A 20,222-nucleotide genomic window follows, 5' to 3' on the forward strand; every position below is an offset into this window, starting at 1 on the left:
CATTTTTACCCATACTCGTAATAATATGTAAGCCTTCTAAGATAGCATATACAGTAGTTCAGTTCTGGTTGATGACAAATTATTTGGTAGTCTTTTTGAAATTTTATAATCTTGAAATTCTTCAGAGGAAGAATATTCCCTTATTTAAATAAATTTACTTTTACTACCCAGGTTTGCTTTCCAGCCAAAATCCTGACACTAAATAAATAGCAAGCTTGCTTGAAAGTATAACTTTCCACTGAAATCAGTAGGCCTACATTTATATAACAAGTTGGATGGAAATATAATCCAGGCCAATAACAAACAAATAAAGCAAATTTTGATGAGTGGAAACAGAGACGGAACCCATGAACAAAGCACCTACTCTGTACACTACAATAAGTAAATACACGAAATATATCACAGGAACATATGCCATGTGAAATATGCACAACCACTACATACAAATTAAATGCAATGTAGGGAATGATAATGAACAAAAACTGCTCATTGTTATGAAATATTATGAGAGTTGTTCTGAGACAACCCGCAGTTGTATGACTAATAGAATAGAAGTCAACTTAGACGAAACGAACAGATTGAGTAGAGTTCACTCAAACATAAACAAAGGAGACGTAAACACTGACTGAGTGTTGTCACGCGATTGTGTCGCAACAGTGGAGTGGAAATATCAAAAGTACATGGATTTACATAATGGGATATGCGGTAAGTCTAAAGGCGCTGACTTTCTATAGATAGTAGATGGAATATATTTAGATTTGTTCCATCAAATCTGGAAAAACGTGGAGCAAAATATGAATTATGCAGGTCTCTGTCTCTGAAAGTGAAACCCATGAAAATAATATTGTCATAAATGGATCACTGATTCAAGTATGGGAACAAATCTAATTGGAAGTACAGTTGCTAATGTATTTTTATTTGAGCCATTTCCAGCATATTTCAACTTATTATGTAAGCACTCTATTGTTCATACTAGGGCCCAATGCACAATAAGTGACAATATGGTTAACCATTGCCTTGGCATTGAACGTGTTATAGTAGAAAAGTCAATGCTTGTTTGTTAGCTTACCTTTAATCAGTTCTGAATGGTTAGCTAGAGTAATAATTCCATGATAGTAGATATTCTAATACTGATCCAGCTCATATGTTCAACACAACCCAACCCAACTGGTTGCCGGCCAGCTCAGCCCATCGCCAACTTGGTCCATGAGCTGCTTGGGATGCCATCTTTTGTTCTGATAGATGCAGAGGTTGAAAAAATGAAAGTATGATATATACATCTACTCTAACCTACCTAACCTAACCATGCATATATATATATACTGTATATATATAAAAGGAAGACAGACAAGTGGAGTTATTCATGGCTGGCCAACTTGGTCGAGTAGATGGGCTGAGTTGACCCTACACCACCCAACTTACCCAATCTAGCTCAACCTACATGTCCCAGTTTAACCTAGCCCAACCCAACCTAACCAAAGTCTCTGCTTGAGAAATGTGATTGCATTCATCAGGTTGCGTCCATCTTTTTTGTGACTTCCTTCTTTAGGTTGCATGCTTCTTGTGACACCCTCCGTCAGGGGAAATATTGGCAGTGATTGTACTGGAGGATCATGCAGACAGGTGCTCAAAAGTTAAACTTTTTATATCATGTCTCACAATGTATTATAAATAACATTGTGTTTTAAATAGATATGAGATTTCTTACTATGTTACTCTTAGAGAAACTACAGTAAAGTAGTTGAAATTTAATTACTAGCACAACTTAGTGATTATTGTTGGAGATTCTAGCATCCATTAGTGCATGTGGTCGTAGTGTATTAATGTGTAAACTGGAATATTATATTAAAAAATAAATAAATAAACTGCCCCTGGTCTCTCTTACAGAAGACCTGTGCCCTTCAGATAACTGTCAACAAAATCCAAGCAGAACCACAAGTCACTTAGGGAAGATATTGTGTTGTTGTCTGGGTACTGTTAGTGTGGGACATTACAGTATAAGGTGTTCTGTGTCCTCTGTGATGGTTGCATCTTTGGCAGTTTGAATCTTTGGTTAGTCCCATTTTATGTTGGTACTGTCTTAATGACAAATGGTGTCCTGAGTACAGGTGTCAGTATGATTCTGGTTAAGTGTGGAAGGTTTTTCTCTGTGAAGTTTATGTCTGGGGATTGTGATTAGAGTGTTGAGTTTGGCTTTTTTTCTTGAAGGGCTTGTCTAGTAATCTGAGTGTGTGTGTGTATTTTTGTGTGAGTGTTTTGTATGGTATAGAAGGTAGGGTGTAATAGATGTTTGAGTAGTATGTTACTGGTGTAGTTTTATTATTACATTCTGTTGGGATGCTTGTGAAATATAGTGTGAAGGATGTATGGTGTTTAGGGTTCTGGCATAGAATTGTGTTCTTGTCATTTTCATGTGGTGTTCTATGGGGAGGATTTTGGTTTCTGTATGCATTTACCCAGTTGTATTTTGCGGGAGAAGAGCTATGCTCACAGAGGCCCGCAGTTGTACCTTTCCGCATCCAGTTCTTTCTTAAAGTCATGTATAGTTTTAGCACTCACTGTTTTCTCTTTCAATTTATTCCATGTATCTATCACTCTGTGTGGAAAGCTGTTCTTTTTCAGATCTCTTCTGTAACTGTCCTTCTTAAGTTTCTTCTCGTGTCCCCTTGTATTTCTTCTGTCCCATTTAAGTAGATCATCCCTATCAAGGATTTCCATCCCTTTCATAATTCTATAGATGGTTATCAAATCGCCTCTTTCTCCTCTTTGCTCCAGTGTTAATAAGTTTAGTTTGTCCAATCTTTGTTTGTATGACATCTTGCTAAGTGTTGGTGCCATCTTTGTTAATGCTTTTTTTAATTCTTTGTAGTTTCTTTATGTTTTTTATTGTACTGGGTGTCCATAGTGATGCTGCATACTCTAATTTTGGTCTTATCAGTGTAACTAGTATTTTTTTTTTCACCATTTCCTCATCCATGTAGTCAAAGGCCACTTTCATTGATCTTATTAAGTTGTAGGTTTCTCCAACTATTTTGTTTACATGTTTGTCTGGTGTCATGTCATTTGAAATGATTACTCCTAGGTCTCTTTCTGAGTTTACTTTTGTAACTTCCTTTGTTCCAATTTTGTATTGACTGGATATTCTATTTTTGCTTTTTCCAAATTCCATTATAATACCATTTTTAATGTTGAAATTCACTTCTTTCTTTTTACTCCAATTCCAGACTTTGTTCCAGGTCTTCCTGAAAAGATTTTCAATCTTCTTCGTTACTCACTCTCTTCAATAGTTTTGCATCATTTGCAAAGAAATTTATATAGCATTCAGTTCCTTCATCCATGTCGTTTATATAAATAGCAAACATTATTGGAGCCAACACAGGGCCTTAGGGGACTCCACTTATCATGTTTACCCATTTTGAGTTCTTTTCTCTAAGTATCACTCTCATTTTTCTTCCTTCCAAGAAGTCTTTCATCCATTCTAATAATTTTCCATGTATTCCACCTATTGTTTAAATTTTTCGTAGTAGTTTTTTGTTTGGTACTTTGTCAAAAGCCTCTTGTAGGTCCAGGTAGGCACAATCTGCCCAGCCATCTCTTTCTTGTATTATGTCTATCAATCTTGAGTAAAAGCATATTAGGTTTGTAGTACATGATCTTCCACTTCTAAATCCAAATTGATTGGGATTTAATATTTTGTTCTCTTCCAAGTGTTTAGTCCATTTATTTTTTATAACTTTTTCGTATTTTTGCAACTGTGCTTGTAAGGGATGCCGGTCTATATAAGTTGTTGGATTTTCTTTATTTCCTCCCTTATATATTGGTTCAATATAAGTTTTTTTCCAGTCTTGTTATAACTCTCAATCCTCCACTCTGTAGAGTTTAATTCTCCAAATGTACTTAGTACCAAAGACATTGAGACTTCTATTCAAGTCTACTTTCAATGCCTGTGCCTCACAGCCTTACAGCAAGACAGGGAACACAAATGTCTTGAAGTGTCTTTCCATAGCATGGTTCCCAACAATCAGCAAACCATAAATAAATACTATAAACAGTACAAAATAAAGCACTGAAAGTGATAACAGAATGTAACAAAACCACCCCAATAGGATATCTGTACACAGAAACTAAAATCCTCACCATAGAATATTGCATGAAAATGGTAGGTACACAGTTCTTTTCTAGAACTGTAAACACTACTCACCCATCTCATTATATCACAAACATCACCAGCTATAATAAAAGCAGCTTACTATTCAAACATATACAACAACCCAGAATACTAATCAAGCTCTCCAGGACAGATCACCAAATTTAATACTCCATCAACACTCCCAGACAACCCCCCCACAGAAAAATCCTTATCATGAGAAGTAAGAACCTTAGCTTGCTTGTATTCAGGAATATCCAGCATTAAAACAATATCAACACAGAATAGGCCTGACCATAGAATCAAACTTCCCTAGATGCAACCATCACACAAAAGACAGCACACCTTATTCTACAGTGCCCCACACTAACAATCCCTAGACAACAGCACTTATTTCTTTCCTGAGTGATTTATGAGCATGCCCTGTGGCTGTTGCTGGTTACCTAAGAGCTGTGGATCCTGCAAAAAAGACCTGGGTCAACAGAGTGGCAGCCTGATTAAGGAACACATGACATTGACCTGGGCAGTGAGCAGGGGACAGAGATGACCCTTCATCCATGAGGAGCTAAAATAAAAGGGAAGCAAATGGGTGACAGATGGGAGTGGGAAAAAGCCTTTTTGTTATATAGATAGATAGAACACATGACTGAGCTACAAGTATCGTATGTGTTAGGAATATATGTATAATATTAATTTTAATATAAACTACTTCATTCCTCAGGATGGTGCTGAAAACACCATAGAAAACAAGGCTATAGCTAATGACTTAGAAGATGAGGCCATTGTTGACGAGCCCATTCTGGACATAGAAGTTGAGGGAACTGAACTCGGTGTGGATTCTGAAGATGAAGCCAATGTTGATGCCCAGATGGGAGATGATGATGATGATGAACCATTGCTTTCTCCAAGGACACGGAGTCCACCATCCTCGTATGTAGATTTTTTTTTTTTTTTTTTTTTTCAGTTTGAAGGCATGGTAGCCCAGTGGATACCATGTCAAACTCATGAGTTCAATTCTGGGACCCGCTGTGAATTTCTTGCATTTGTGCCTAGCAGCCCAGGGCTTGCCCAACCAGGGGTTTCTCACTTCCCACTTAATGGGAATAGAATGGTGAGTTTGAGGGTGTCCTTGCAGCTAGCCAGAATGAAAGGTAGTTTGCTATCAGATTGAAGAAATTGATTAAGGTAAGTTAAACTCCTTCAGTCTGATGGCCACCCATTAGTTGAATAGAATTACCTGGTATCATTAGCAACTTAAATAAGCAAAACTCATCATCAGATATGAATGTTATTATTATTAGTGTTGTTATTGTTTTTATTATTATTTTGAGTGATTTATTTAGTTATTTATTGGTGTGGAAGATACAAACTACTCCTTACTGGTACAGATTTTTTGTTGTTGAATACAGTAAAATACTTTTGTGTTTTATTTATATTGATTTTATTTGGCATTATACACACACACACACACACACTTTCAACGAACGGACGGCTTGAAGAACGTTCTGAAGAAAAGTGAAGATTGTGGATCCCAACGCAAAGAGAAGTGCCTTTTTGTATTTGCAGGGTGGGGGGAAATTGCTCGTGGGGTAGTGGGAACGTAAGGAAAGAGGAGAGGGGGAGGGATTGCTGGGGAAATGGAAGGTAATGAGGAGGTGGAGGAAATGGCCCTGACGGGCCGCCGAAAGGTAGACAAACGACCCCAAGACGAGTTGGATGATGACGACATGTCTAATAGGAATGTGAAGATTAGAGGTATAGATAGGAGCAATATAGCAGAAAGTGATGAGAATATTTTCAAGGGATTTAAAGAGAGTCTAGAGAAGAAGGTTGATAAGGTGATCGAGGACTTGGAGAGTAGGTTAGGTCATATGAACACCATTTTACAAAGGGTTGAAAGATTGGAAGAACTGGAAAAGGCGAATAAAAACTTAACTGATGAAATAGAAGACCTAAAAAGACAGTTAAGAGAGGTAAAGGTGGAGAATGAGGAATTGAAGAAGAATAGTAAAGAAAACAGAGAAACGATAGCTAAAGAAAGTAAAAATTGGAAGAAAACCCAAGAAGGAAATAAGATTTCATTCACTGACATAGTCAAACAGCAATTGAAAGAACATACTGAAGACTCAGTTATTAAAGTGATGAGACAAAAGGAGAATATAGTAAGGGATTTAGCAGACAAGAAGAAATGTATAATTATATTAGGAATGGAAGAGAAACACAACACAGATAGAACCACAAGAATCAATGAGGAAAATGAAAAAGTAAGCCAATTACTAGAATCAGTTCAGGAAGATGAACCAGAAATTATGAAACAAATCGAAGAGAAATTTAGACTCGGAAAGTATAGCACAGACAAGACCAGACCAATTAAGATTAAATTCAAGTCACAAACAATGGCAGAGAATATCTTATCCAAAACAGGGAAACTAGCAACAAGTGAACAATACAAAAAGATATGGATAAAAAGAGAAATGAATAAAGAGGAAAGAGAGGAAGAAAAGCAGAAAAGACTGGAAGCTAAGGCAAAAAACGAGAACAGAACGGAGTCAGAGAAAGAGAGATTCTATTGGAGAGTAGTGAACATGAAACTAAGGAAGTTCGACATACAAAAGAAAAACATAAGGGAAACAGAGAACACAATGGAAGTGGCAGAAAACTAAGAGTGTCTTACACAAATATAGATGGATTAATAACAGGATTGAATGAGCTGAATGATTATTTGAAAGAAAAAGAACCGGACATAATGGGAATTGTAGAAACAAAATTAAAAGGCCCACTACCACCCAACAGTGTAGGACATGATGCATACAATTATTGGATTAGAAACAGAGAGAAAAAGCAAGGGGGTGGAGTTATGTTCCTGACTAAGAAGGATATAAACGTGAAAGGTGTCATATATGGAAAGAATACAGTAGAGATGATTATGATAGAAGTGGAAGACAGAGATAAGAAGAGCAGAAAATTTGTGATCAATTATGTGCCTCCAAAAACAGCCTCATGGGAGGAGAGTGAATATAAAAGTATGTTAGAGGACACAAAGATAGCATTAACTAAAATAATGGAAGACGGAGGAAGAATAGTTATGATGGGCGACTTTAATTGCAAAGAAATCTGCTGGGAAGAAATGACAGTAAAGAGTGGTGATGACTCATGGGGAAATGCTCTACTTGAGATGATTACTGACCATTCAATGACACAATGGATACAAGAGAACACTAGGTATAGAAATGAAGAAGAACCATCGAGGCTAGACTTAATAATTACATCTGAACCTAGAATAGTGGACAAGATTGAATATAAAACACCAATAGGTAAAAGTGACCACATATTGATTGAACTGGAACTTAATGAAGAAAAATATATGAAAAGAAATGAACAATATAGAAAAGGAAGAATGATGTATGAAAAAACAAACTTTGATAAAATAAGAGAATTCTTCCAACAAGAAAACTGGGAAGAAATATACAAAGAAGAAACATCAGTGGAAGAGAAATGGAATATTTTGACAAAAATTTACAAAAAAGGAGTGGAAAAGTATGTCCCAAGACAAAAACAAGAAAAAGAATATGTAAAATGCTGGTACAACAAAAGTTGTAGGGAGTTAAAAGACAAAAGAGACAAAGCCTGGACCAGATGGAAAAAAGACAGAAGACCTGAAAAATGGAAAATATATACTGGTTATAGAAATGAATATGTACAAGCGTGCAGAGAGGAAAAGAGAAAATATGAAAAAGATGTTATAGAAAAGTGTAAAGATCAACCAAAACTATTCTACAGATTTGTAAACAATAAACTGAAAAACAAACAAGACTTGGAGAAATTAAGACAAGGAGGAGTTGAATACACTGAGGAAATGGAAATGGCAGAAATTATGAACAAACATTTTAAATCAGTGTTTACAAGGGAAAATATACAACCTGAAGAGATTGAGTGGAAAGAAAAAGTCCCCCCTATGGAAGAAATAGAAGTAACAAAGAATGAAATATTGACACACTTGGGTAATTTTGATGTCAGAAAATCGCATGGACCAGATGAAATAGCAAACTGGATTCTGAAAGAATGCAGGAATGAACTGGCAGACAAAATACATAGCATAATAAGCAGTTCCTTAAAAGAAGGAAAAGTTCCAGAAGATTGGAAAAAAGCAAATATAGTACCTATATATAAAGGAGGAAATAAAGAAGAACCTACCAACTATAGACCAGTCTCTCTAACAAGTACAATAGCAAAAATTTGTGAAAGAATTATCAAAAGTAGATGGGTAAAATACTTGGAAAAAAACAACGTACTAAATCCAAGGCAATTTGGATTCAGACAAGGACGATCATGCGTCACCAATTTAATATGTTTCTATTCAAGGCTAATAGATATAATACAAGAAAGAGATTGTGCATTTCTAGACCTAAAAAAAGCTTTTGACAAAGTACCACATAAGAAGTTGCTTAAGAAATTAGAATATAAAGGAGGAATACAAGGTAAATTGCTAAATTGGATGGAAGACTTTTTGCAAGAAAGAAAAATGAGAGTAGTGATAAGAGATCAGCACTCAAAATGGAATGAAGTAATAAGCGGTGTCCCGCAGGGAACAGTTCTGGCCCCAATAATGTTTGCTATATATATTAATGATATGGATGAATGAATTGAAAGCTATATGAGCTTCTTTGCAGATGATGCAAAACTACTGAAAAGAGTGAAAACTGAAGAAGATTGTGAATCACTACAGAGAGATCTAAATAAAGTACAAGAATGGAGTAGGAAGTGGGAGATGGAGTTCAATACAAAAAAGTGTAGTATAATGGAATTTGGAAAAAGCAAAAACAGAATAACAGGATCATATAATTTGGGAGAAGAAGGAATAAAAAAAGTAGAAAATGAGAAGGACCTGGGAGTCATTGTTATGAATAATATGTCACCTGAGAAACATATAAATAAGATTTTTGGAGAAACTTATAATTTAATAAGAACAATCAAAGTGGCATTTACATACCTGGATGAAGAAATGGTGAGGAAAATCCTAATCACCCTGATAAGACCAAGATTGGAATATGCAGCAACGATATGGTCACCAAGTACAAAAAAATGTATAAAAAAACTTGAAAGAATACAAAGAGCAATCACAAAACTGGCACCAACACTCTCAAAACTATCATATGAAGAGAGACTACAAAAACTTAAACTACAGACACTAGAGCAAAGAAGAGAGAGAGGAGATTTGATAGCTATTTACAGAATCATGAAAGGCATAGAAATTACTGATAGAGAGAATCTGATAAAATGGGATGACAGAAATACAAGAGGACACGGAAAGAAAATAAAAAAAGACAGCTATAGAAGAGATTTTAAAAAGAACAGCTTTCCTCACAGAGTAATAGACAGTTGGAACAAGTTAGATGAGAAAGTGGTGTGTGCAAAAACAATACATGAATTTAAAAATAGTTTAGATAAAATGAGATATGAAGACGGGACCCCACGAGCATAGCTCCCCTTCCCGTAAAATACAACTAGGTAAATACAACTAGGTAAATACACACACATATATATATATATATATATATATATATATATATATATATATATATACATATATAATATATCTATGTATATATATATACATATATATATATATACGTATATATATGTATATATATATAATATATATATATATATATATTTATATATATATATATTACTGATGACCCACTTTCGGAGAAGAATAAGCGAAGATATAGAGATCTGTATATTTCGATCACTTACTGTGATCCTCTTCGGCAGATATGAGTTACAAAGTACAGAACAATGTGTATTTATAGTAAAGCAGTGAGGTAACATGAAGGGACGGGGCTCAGGTCAACACGCCCGGCACGCATGCTCGCATCTTGGTGGCTCAGGTCACATGACCGGCGTTGCATGGGCCTTGGTGATTTTTGTCCACCGCTAATGTTGATGGTAACATTTTATTTATGGCAAAAGAAGAAATACAGTCTGGTGACCATTGACCATGGGAAATGTTATAATTTGGGAAATTATTTATTAAGGAGGATTCTACTATTTTTATTCTGAAACTACATTTGGATTTATAAATTATTTCAGCATCGTCCCAATTTATTCGGTGGTTTTTATTGGCGACGTGCTGAAATACTGCGGAATTTTCCTGTCCGTATTTAACAGAGTTCTTGTGCTCCTTAACCCTGGTATTGAGATCTCTACCCGTCTGTCCCCAATATACATCATTGCAATCTAAACAAGGTAATTTATAAACTCCAGGAGTTGTATTACTCTTGGATCTATGATGTATATTGACAACTTTACTGAACAAATTATTAGGATAATGGAAGATAAAATTTACCTTTTCCTTTGGTAACATGTGAGACAATTCATGGATTGATTTGTTAAAAGGCAATTTTATGCATCTATTATCCCAATGATGATTCATGGCGGAATGGGAATCTGTTTTGTGAAAACTAATTTTGGCCTTGCTAAGAGCTTTTTGTAAAAACCACGGCGGGTATCCTAATTTTGTTAGTTGATTTTTCACTGAATTTAGTTCCAAATCTAAGTATTGGGAGCTACAAATTCTCAAAGCCCGTAAGAATAGGCCTGAAGCTACACTATATTTTATTTTGTCAGGATGGTGGCTCAGGATGTGTGACCTCAAAATGGCTCACACAAATACTATCACCGTATGTAGGTTGTTTCTCAGAGTCTCACATAAAACACTCAGAAGACTTTATAAGAAAGATCAAAAGTCACAACCTACCTAGTAGTAGAAAATTACTAAGTCTAGATGTAGTTTCGTTATTCACCCAAATTGATGTAACGGTAGTCTTAGAGTTTTTGAAAGTAAAATTACAACCATACCAGAACCAGCTACCACTGCCACTAGATAAAATATTAAGTTTAACACAACTTTGCGTCAACACCAATGTTTTTTCATTCAAAGATCTTTATTATAAACAGAAATTCGGATGTTCCATGGGCTCTAATCTCTCGCCAGTTCTAGCCAACTTATATATGGAATATTTTGAATCAGTGCTATTACCGAAAATTAAACCACCCGCTATGTTTTGGCATAGATATGTAGATGACATCTTTACGGTTTGGGATGATGAATGGGGATCATTCCAAGAATTTCACAACCAACTCAATCACCTAACGAACAATATTAAATTCAAGGTGGAATGGGAATTAGATCACAAATTACCTTTTCTAGATATTTTAATAATAAGAAATGCGGAGTCACTGTCCTTCACAGTTTATAGGAAGCCCACCCACACAGGGAGCTACCTACATTTCTTTAGCCACCATCCTGACAAAATAAAATATAGTGTAGCTTCAGGCCTATTCTTACGGGCTTTGAGAATTTGTAGCTCCCAATACTTAGATTTGGAACTAAATTCAGTGAAAAATCAACTAACAAAATTAGGATACCCGCCGTGGTATTTACAAAAAACTCTTAGCAAGGCCAAAATTAGTTTTCACAAAACAGATTCCCATTCCGCCATGAATCATCATTGGGATAATAGATGCATAAAATTGCCTTTTAACAAATCAATCCATGAATTGTCTCACATGTTACCAAAGGAAAAGGTAAATTTTATCTTCCATTATCCTAATAATTTGTTCAGTAAAGTTGTCAATATACATCATAGATCCAAGAGTAATACAACTCCTGGAGTTTATAAATTACCTTGTTTAGATTGCAATGATGTATATTGGGGACAGACGGGTAGAGATCTCAATACCAGGGTTAAGGAGCACAAGAACTCTGTTAAATACGGACAGGAAAATTCCGCAGTATTTCAGCACGTCGCCAATAAAAACCACCGAATAAATTGGGACGATGCTGAAATAATTTATAAATCCAAATGTAGTTTCAGAATAAAAATAGTAGAATCCTCCTTAATAAATAATTTCCCAAATTATAACATTTCCCATGGTCAATGGTCACCAGACTGTATTTCTTCTTTTGCCATAAATAAAATGTTACCATCAACATTAGCGGTGGACAAAAATCACCAAGGCCCATGCAACGCCGGTCATGTGACCTGAGCCACCAAGATGCGAGCATGCGTGCCGGGCGTGTTGACCTGAGCCCCGTCCCTTCATGTTACCTCACTGCTTTACTATAAATACACATTGTTCTGTACTTTGTAACTCATATCTGCCGAAGAGGATCACAGTAAGTGATCGAAATATACAGATCTCTATATCTTCGCTTATTCTTCTCCGAAAGTGGGTCATCAGTATTATTTTACATATGTGCTACGACATATCTTTGTTGTGATATATATATATATATATATAGTGGAAGAAGGCCTAAGAGATCAAAACATTTGCTTCTGAATAAAACCCCATACTCTAGCTTTAAAGTTTCATTGCCACCTCACCTTCACACATGCACATACACACAAAAAGCATTTGATAAACTATCACACAAAAAGCTATTAAGAAAAATTTAATAGGTGGTATTCAAGGAAAATTATTGGAATGGATGGAATATTTCTTGACTGGGAGAAAAATGAAAGTGGTACTTGAGACCTGTCACATCCTAGCCTCTGTATTTGAGTTGGTACATTGAATCATAGCCCATGATTCGAGTAGTTCCTACAATCCAGAATCCTGGGTTGACATTAGCCTCTTACGATCAATTTTACTTCTTGGTGATAAAGAAAAATGGTGGAGTGCAAGCACTAAAATTTACTGTCTATACGGTTATATGAATTAATCTTACTGATTAATCAGTGTGAACAGAGTGTGGGTGCGGTAATCAGGTTCTCAAGGTGGCCACGCACCTTTTTATTCTACAACCGTACAACACAAGTGCCATGGCACAGGTGCCAACATATGTCTATGTAATTTATCCTATTTCTATTTTCCCAGCTCCACACAATTTACCAGTATCTTTATTTTTGTGTGAAGAGGGCTTACACTATAGTCAGTAATACTTATCTAAAACATATAAGCAATAGGGCATGGAAGTGAGGGTCCTACTTTGATTCTTTATTTGATTTACGTGCCCTCTGACCCCTCGTGGGAGAAGGCCCTGATTTTGTACTCCTCCACTGCTGACCTTCAAGTCTTCTACATCGTCTTCATGCGTAATACCCGCGTCCATATAGGTCGCGGTGAAGAACGAGTCCGTTGTTCCTCCACTACCAGCCCTACATCGTCTCATGCGTTATCTGTGACGACGTTCGTGTCCATTGCGTAGCACAATTTCACCATGATCTCGGTGGAAACATGACACTGGGAAGTAATAAGTGGAGTCCCACAAGGTTCAGTATTGGCTCCAACAATGTTTGCCATATATATAAATGACATGGATGAAGGTGTGGAATGTTATATGAACTTCTTTGCAGATGATGCAAAACTATTAAAGATTGTGAATCACTACAGAAAGACTTGGATAAAGTCTGGGAATGAAGTCAAAAGTGGGAAGTGAACTTTAACATCAAGAAATGTAGTATAATGGAGTTTGGAAAAAGTTAAAATAGAATATCAGGGCAATACAAAATTGGTACAGGGGAAGTCCAAAAAGCAAGCTTAGAAAGGGATCTAGGAGTAATTATCAGCAAAGACATGTCACCAGACAAGCATATCAACAAAATAGTTGGAGAAACCTTCAATTTACTAAGGTCAATGAAAATGGCTTTTGATTACTTGGATGAGGAAAAGGTAAAGAAAATATTAGTTATACTCATAAGACCAAGATTGGAGTATGCTGCTACACTATGGACACTCAGTACTAAAAAGAATATAAAGAAATTAGAAAGAATACAAAGAGCAGCAACAAAGATGGCACCAACTCTCTCCAGATTAACATACAAAGATTGTCCAAACTGGAACCACCAACCCTGGAATAAAGAAGAGAAAGAGGAGATCTACTGACTATTTACAGAATTATGAAAGGGATGGAAGTCCTAGATAGAGATGATTTATTAAAGTGGGGCAAGAGAAAAACAAGAGGACATGAAAAGAAACTCAAAAAGGATAATTATAGTAGAGATCTGAAAAAGAATAGCTTCTCACACAGAGTGATGGATATCTGGAATTGATTAGATGAGGTAGTGTCATTTGATCTCTAAATATATATATATATATATATATATATATATATATATATATATATATATATATATATAGTTAGGTTTTTGATGAACCAGCTCCTTCACTCTTCTCTTGCCAGTGAGGAGGATCTGTTAGAACCTAGATGGAGGAAAAATTAAATCATAGAAGGCAGATGAACTCTGTAATTGGCACTCCAACCCTTTTATGGCCTACTAACCCACATGTTCACTGTGTGGCATCTCTGCAGGGCCCAAAGATATGAGTCCTGGAGGTTATTTGATGCCCCAGTGCTATGTTTACATTGAAGTTAGGCATAGAATGAATCAAACAGCTGACATTGATTCACAGTTGTGCCAAAGCAGTAGATGCGTATAGTCTCCCATGACCCCAGGGACTGTTGATTCAAGATGTATACCCAAATCCTAGTTTCCCCTTGTTGGGCTTGGTGGTGTGGGCATGGGAGGGTGAATCTTAGACATCACATTGGGGGTTGATTTGCATCTTGCCTCTGTCAAAACCACCAAACCCACTGTGTGAATTGTCAGTGTTGCAGATGAGACACAAACTTGTTGAACAAGACCCATGGTGAAACTCCAGTGGGCTCTGTGTGTACATGAAACATTCTTTTCCTCTCATAGGACAGTTGTAGGCCTTGTAAGTTCCAATGTCAACATCATGGTCTGTTTAGGGACACAGCACTTCCACATCTTTACCCAAGCCTCACATATTGGAGCTGATCTGCAATTGAGTTTGTTGCTTTGCCTTGTGAGGTTGGGCCATGTGGGATTGGAGGCTCATCTGGGATGTTGTCTAGGAATTTGTCTAGCCTCCTCTTTAAAGCTGACTCCTGTTAGGTCCCTTATCTCTCTTGGGAGACAGTTGAAGAGTCTTGGGCCAGTCTGGATCATTTTCAGTCACTGGGAGCAGCTGCTTAATGACCTTTTGCAGGTCCTACCAAACCTGGTGTAGTGTTTCCCTTTGATACCATCACCTTTTTGTGGTGGATTTGGTGCTGTGCCCTCCAGGACTTTCCAGACATAAATCACACTATAGCGCTCTGTGTCTCTGTAGTGCAAAGAGCTTGAAAAGTTTTAGTCTCTTCCAGTATTGTTGGGATGACCCCCTTGTCCAGTGATTTTTCTCCAAAGTAAGTATATTGGGGTAGTGAATGCATGTTTACATGTTTTTTAAAACTCTTCTGGTATGTTTTTGGCGCCCCCCTCCTGATGAGTTTGTTTTTATGTCATCTATGGTTTCCACTGTCCTGGGCCAGAAACTTATATCATTGATAGTATCAGCACTGGATGCTGGGATTTTTAAAGCTTTGTTGCAATGGTAAGACCACATCTAGAATATGCCAATCAGGTATTGAGTCCTCATTTAATGAAAGATATAGAAATGGTAGAAAATATGCAATGAAGGGCTACAAGGATGGTGCCTAAACTTAAAGGACTTCATTATGAGGAGAGACCAAGGATTTTGAAAATGCCAACACTGGCATATTGAAGAGCACAAGGAAATGTAATTGAGGTTTACAAGATACTGGCTGGAAAATATGATGGTGAATGTTGTAGAGGAATATTGACACAAAGAGAAAAGAGTTCCAGCAGAGAAAACTCACTAAAGCTCTAAGACAAGATCTAGATTGGATGTAAGGAAGTACACTTTTCCATGTAGGGTAGTAAATAATTGTAATCAATTGCCTGACTGGGTGGTTGTGGCAACCTCAGTACATCAATTTGAAGCCAAATTAGATCAATTCTGGACCAAACAAGGACTTGAATATATTTACAATGCACAGTTAATCTGTCACATGCGGCGGCCACAAGTTAAGAATCTAGATCTGGAGTCACAGGCATGAGCCTCTTCCAGGAAGTATTCTGTTAGTATCTGTATTTATACCAACTACTTTAATGAATTCTCACTAGTTCACAGTTGCTTTTTCTGCCAGTTTTTCACTGTACACACTTTCTTATTGTTTTTCTAGCATGTTTGCAATTTTTTCTGGGTCTTCAACTGATTCCCTGTTTTGATCCTCCAATGGTCCCTTTTTATCAGCTGAGCTCAGGAAGCTTAGATTGAATACAGTGGCTCTTAGAGGTGAGAAGATTAAGCAGTGGTGAGATCAGCAGGAGGTAAGTTGTAGATTGAGGGAAGCAAGTAAATACCTTGAGGGATTAAAAAGTGTCTTGAGAAATAGGCGGCTGGGAATGGATGCAGAGATTATATGAAGGAATGATTGTGCCAACAGCGCTGTATGGGGTGGACACTTGGAATATAAGAAAGGTAGAGAGAAAAAGTTTAAATGATTTGAGATGAAATGTCTGAGAAGTATCATAGGGGTTACGAGGTTAGATAGTGAGAAGTGAGGAGGAGAGGAGGGGTGGGAGATGGCAGATAGGGCTGATGAAAAAGTATTGAGATGGTTTGTATACATGGAAAGAATAAATGAAGAAAGGTTAGTAAAAGAGGTGTGGAAGGCAGTGGTGGATGGAATGAATTTGAGGGGTCAACTGGGGTTGAGATGGATGGATGTGGTTAAAGGGGCTTTGAGCAAGAGGGTAAACTTTTTTGAGCAAGGACAGGAGAAATCAGGAGATAGGGGTGAGTGGAGAATGACTGTGTATAGATGATACTTTAATGCAACAATGGAAGGGAGTAGGGGGTGGGGAGAATAGGGAGTGGTTGTGTGAATGATATTTTGACTCAGCCTGAAGGGATTTGTCCCTCTCTTCTCTTTTTCTGTATGAGGGGATGGAGAGGTGGGGGAGGGCACTGATTGAGTGAAATTGTTTTGCTGTGGATGTACTGTGTCTTGCTTCATTGCTTCTGACTCAGGAGAGTGGGTAGGATACAGGTATGACCTGTCATCCACAAGGAGCTAAAATGAGAGGGTGGTGAACGGGAATGAAATGGATGGGAGAGGATGTGTGCCTTTTGAATTGGCTACCTCCTTTGTAAAGGGGGAAAAGCCCATGGGTGTATAGATATACAGTGAGACCTCTCATTAACGGACTTTAATTAGCTGTGTTTGAGGTGTTTTGGAGTGGTTCTTGGGTGGCATAGTGATTGCACGCACTAAACAACAGCACCGAAAACACTGCAAACACAGCTAATTAATGTCCGTTAATGAGAGGTCTCACTGTATAGAAGTTTAGCAGTGAGGGGTACACCTACTTCTGGTTAGGCCACACCAATGGGGCCCACATTACATGAGTAGTTTTATGCTAATCTAGCTGACTGATACCCTGTTACAGAGGCTGCTCCAGTTGATGATTGTATGATGTTGAAGCACATCTTGGGTTTCATTTCCTTTATTGCAGTATATCCTCCAACTGAGGCATATGAACTTGAGAAGGATATGTTCTATACCAAAATTGACTATAGAAGACCAGTGGACCAGTGCCTACCATGGGACACAGATATTGTTTGGGATGATTTTGATGTGGTTACTAGCACCAACAGGACTGGCTATGACATATGTCTTGGCCCTCATTGTTCTGCAATGAGGAACATTCGCAGTTCTCTTCTGAATTTTGCCAATTCCAGAAGGCTGGGGATTGCTGATTCTTGGTTCCTGAGATGAGAGTCACTTTGATGGCTTGTATATCAGTGCCAAAGTAGTCCAAAGGGATTGTAAAAGAGATTGGTCACGTACTTGTTGTTACTTGTCAGAGAATCCTACAAAACTGCAGGCTTTCAGTAGTGATCACAGACTTGTGGTTTGAACACTCAGGCTGCATATCAAGTCCAGGAGAATCCTGAGATGTAATCCACCAGGATTTCACTTGGAGAAACTCACAGATGATGAATATGCCCAGGAGTATGCAATAGCTATCTCTAATTGGTTTGAAGTGTTTGGTACCCTTGAAGATCCCTGGGGAACTGTGGGACACCTTTTAACATGAAGCTCTGTAAGCTGCTGAGGAGGGCACTTGGGAATGTCAAAGATTGAGGAGTGATGTAGTGTCACTTGTGATACTAGAGAGTTTAGAGGTGGATCATGCTAGTCGGTCATCTATTCCATGTTTTTGTTCTGCAGTATTGGCATTTTATGCTGGCTGGGTGGCTATCTACCCATTGCTCTTATCCCACCCTCTGTGCCAGCCAGCCATCTGTTATGTGTTCTTGTTCTGCAGTTCCTCTATTTTTTATTGGCCAGCTGGCTACCCTCCTGTTGCTATTGTCCCACCCTCTATGTCAGCTGGACATCTATTCCATGTTTTTGTTCTGCAGTATCGGCATTTTTTGTTGGCCGGCTAGCAATCCACCCATTGCTCTTATCCCGCCCTCTATGCCTGCCGGCCATCTATTCCGTGTTCTTGTTCTGCAGTTTTGCTATTTTTTGTTTGTTGTCTGCCTACTCACCCATTGGTATCATCCTGCCCCCTATGCCAGCCGGCCATCAATTCTGTGTTTGTTCTGCAGTTTCGGCAGTATTTGCCAGCTGGCTGGCTACCCACCTGTTGCTATTATCCTGCCCTCTATGCCAGTAGGCTATCTGTTCTGTGTTTTTGTTCTGGAGTTTCGCCAGTTTTTGCCAGCTGGCTATCCGCCCGTTGCTATTATCCCACCCTCTATCCCAGCTGGCCATCTATTCCAAGTTTTTTTGTTCTACAGTTTCAGCATTTTTTGCCGGCAGGCTGGCTACACACTTGTTGGTATTATCCCACCCTCTATGCCAGCTGGCCATCTATTCCGTGTTTTTGTTTTGGAGTTTTGCCAGCTTTTGCCGGCCAGTTGGCTGACTATCCACTCATTGCTATTATCCCACCCCCTATGCCAGCTGGCCATCTATTCTGTGTTCTTGTTCTGCAGTTTTGCTATTTTTTGTTGACAGGCTGTCTACCCACCCATTGCTATTATCCCGCTCTCTATTCCAGCCAGCCATCAATTTTGTTTTTGTTCTGTAATTTCAGCATTTTTGCCAACCAGCTGGCTATCCATCCGTTGGTATTATCCCGACCTCTATGCCAGCCGGCCATCTATTCCGTGTTTTTGTTCTACAGTATACGCATTTTTTGCCTGCTGGATGGCTTTCCACCCAGTGTTATGCCAGCCAGCCATCTATTCCATGCTCTTGTTCTGCAGTTTTGTTATTTTTTGTTGGCCAGCTAGCTACCCAGCTGTTGCTATTATCCCACCCTCTATGCCAGCAGGCCATGTATTCCATGTTTTTGTTGTGCAGTTTCGGCATTTTTTGCCCTCTGGCTGGCTACCCACCTGTTGCTATTATCCTGCCCTCTATACCAGCCAGCCATCTATCCTGTGTTTTTGTTCTGCAGTATTGGTATTTTTTTGCTCGCTAGCTGGCTGGCTATCCACCCATTTGTATTATCCCACTCTATTCCAGCCGGCCATCTATTCTGTGTTTTTGTTGTGCAGTATCATCATCTTTTGCCAGCCAGTTGACCGTCCACCCAATGCTATTATCCCGCCCTGTATGCCAGCCAGCCATATATTCTGTGTACTTTTTTTGCAGTTTCATTAATTTTTGTTGGCTGGCTGGCTACCCACCCATTGCTATTATCCCGCCCTCTATGCCAGCCGGCCGTATATTCCGTGTTTTTGTTCTGCAGTGTCAGCATTTTTTGCTAGCCGGCTGGCTACCCACCCATTGATATTATCCTGCCCTCTATGCCAGCTGGCTATCTATTCTGTGTTTTTGTTCTGTAGTTTTGGCATTTTTTGCCAGCTGGCAGGCTACCCACATGTTGCTATTATCCCACCGTCTATGCCAGCCAGACATCTATTCTGCCTTCTTGTTCTACAGTTTCACTATTTTTTTCCAGCCAGCTGGCTATCCACCTGTTGCTATTATGCTGCCATCTATGCCAGCTGGCCATTTTGCTATTTTTTGCCGGCTGGCTGGCTATCCACCCTTTGCTGTTATCATGTCCCCTATGCCAACTGGCCTGATATTTTGTGTATTCCTCTGTAATTTCGTGTGCTGGTGGGTCAGCTATCCGCCCATTGGTATTATCCCACCCTGTATGCCAACCAG

At 38.3% G+C, this 20,222-nt stretch overlaps 1 protein-coding gene across 1 annotated transcript in view; it reads left to right on the forward strand.

The window, feature by feature from the left end:
• The first annotated feature begins 572 nt into the window (after positions 1–572).
• The window catches only part of LOC143036840 (equilibrative nucleoside transporter 1-like), a 137,192-nt gene continuing 117,542 nt past the window's right edge, over positions 573–20,222 (forward strand). Inside the window, exons 1-2 of the mRNA XM_076204655.1 lie at positions 573–705; positions 4,869–5,077. Coding sequence (XP_076060770.1) covers positions 694–705; positions 4,869–5,077 — 221 coding nt within the window. The 5' untranslated portion in view covers positions 573–693. The remainder of the gene's footprint in view (positions 706–4,868; positions 5,078–20,222) is intronic.

Source organism: Oratosquilla oratoria, chromosome 21 (genome assembly GCF_046742065.1).
Source record: "Oratosquilla oratoria isolate Oo_2021 chromosome 21, ASM4674206v1, whole genome shotgun sequence".
Classification (NCBI taxonomy): Eukaryota; Metazoa; Arthropoda; class Malacostraca; order Stomatopoda; family Squillidae; genus Oratosquilla; species Oratosquilla oratoria.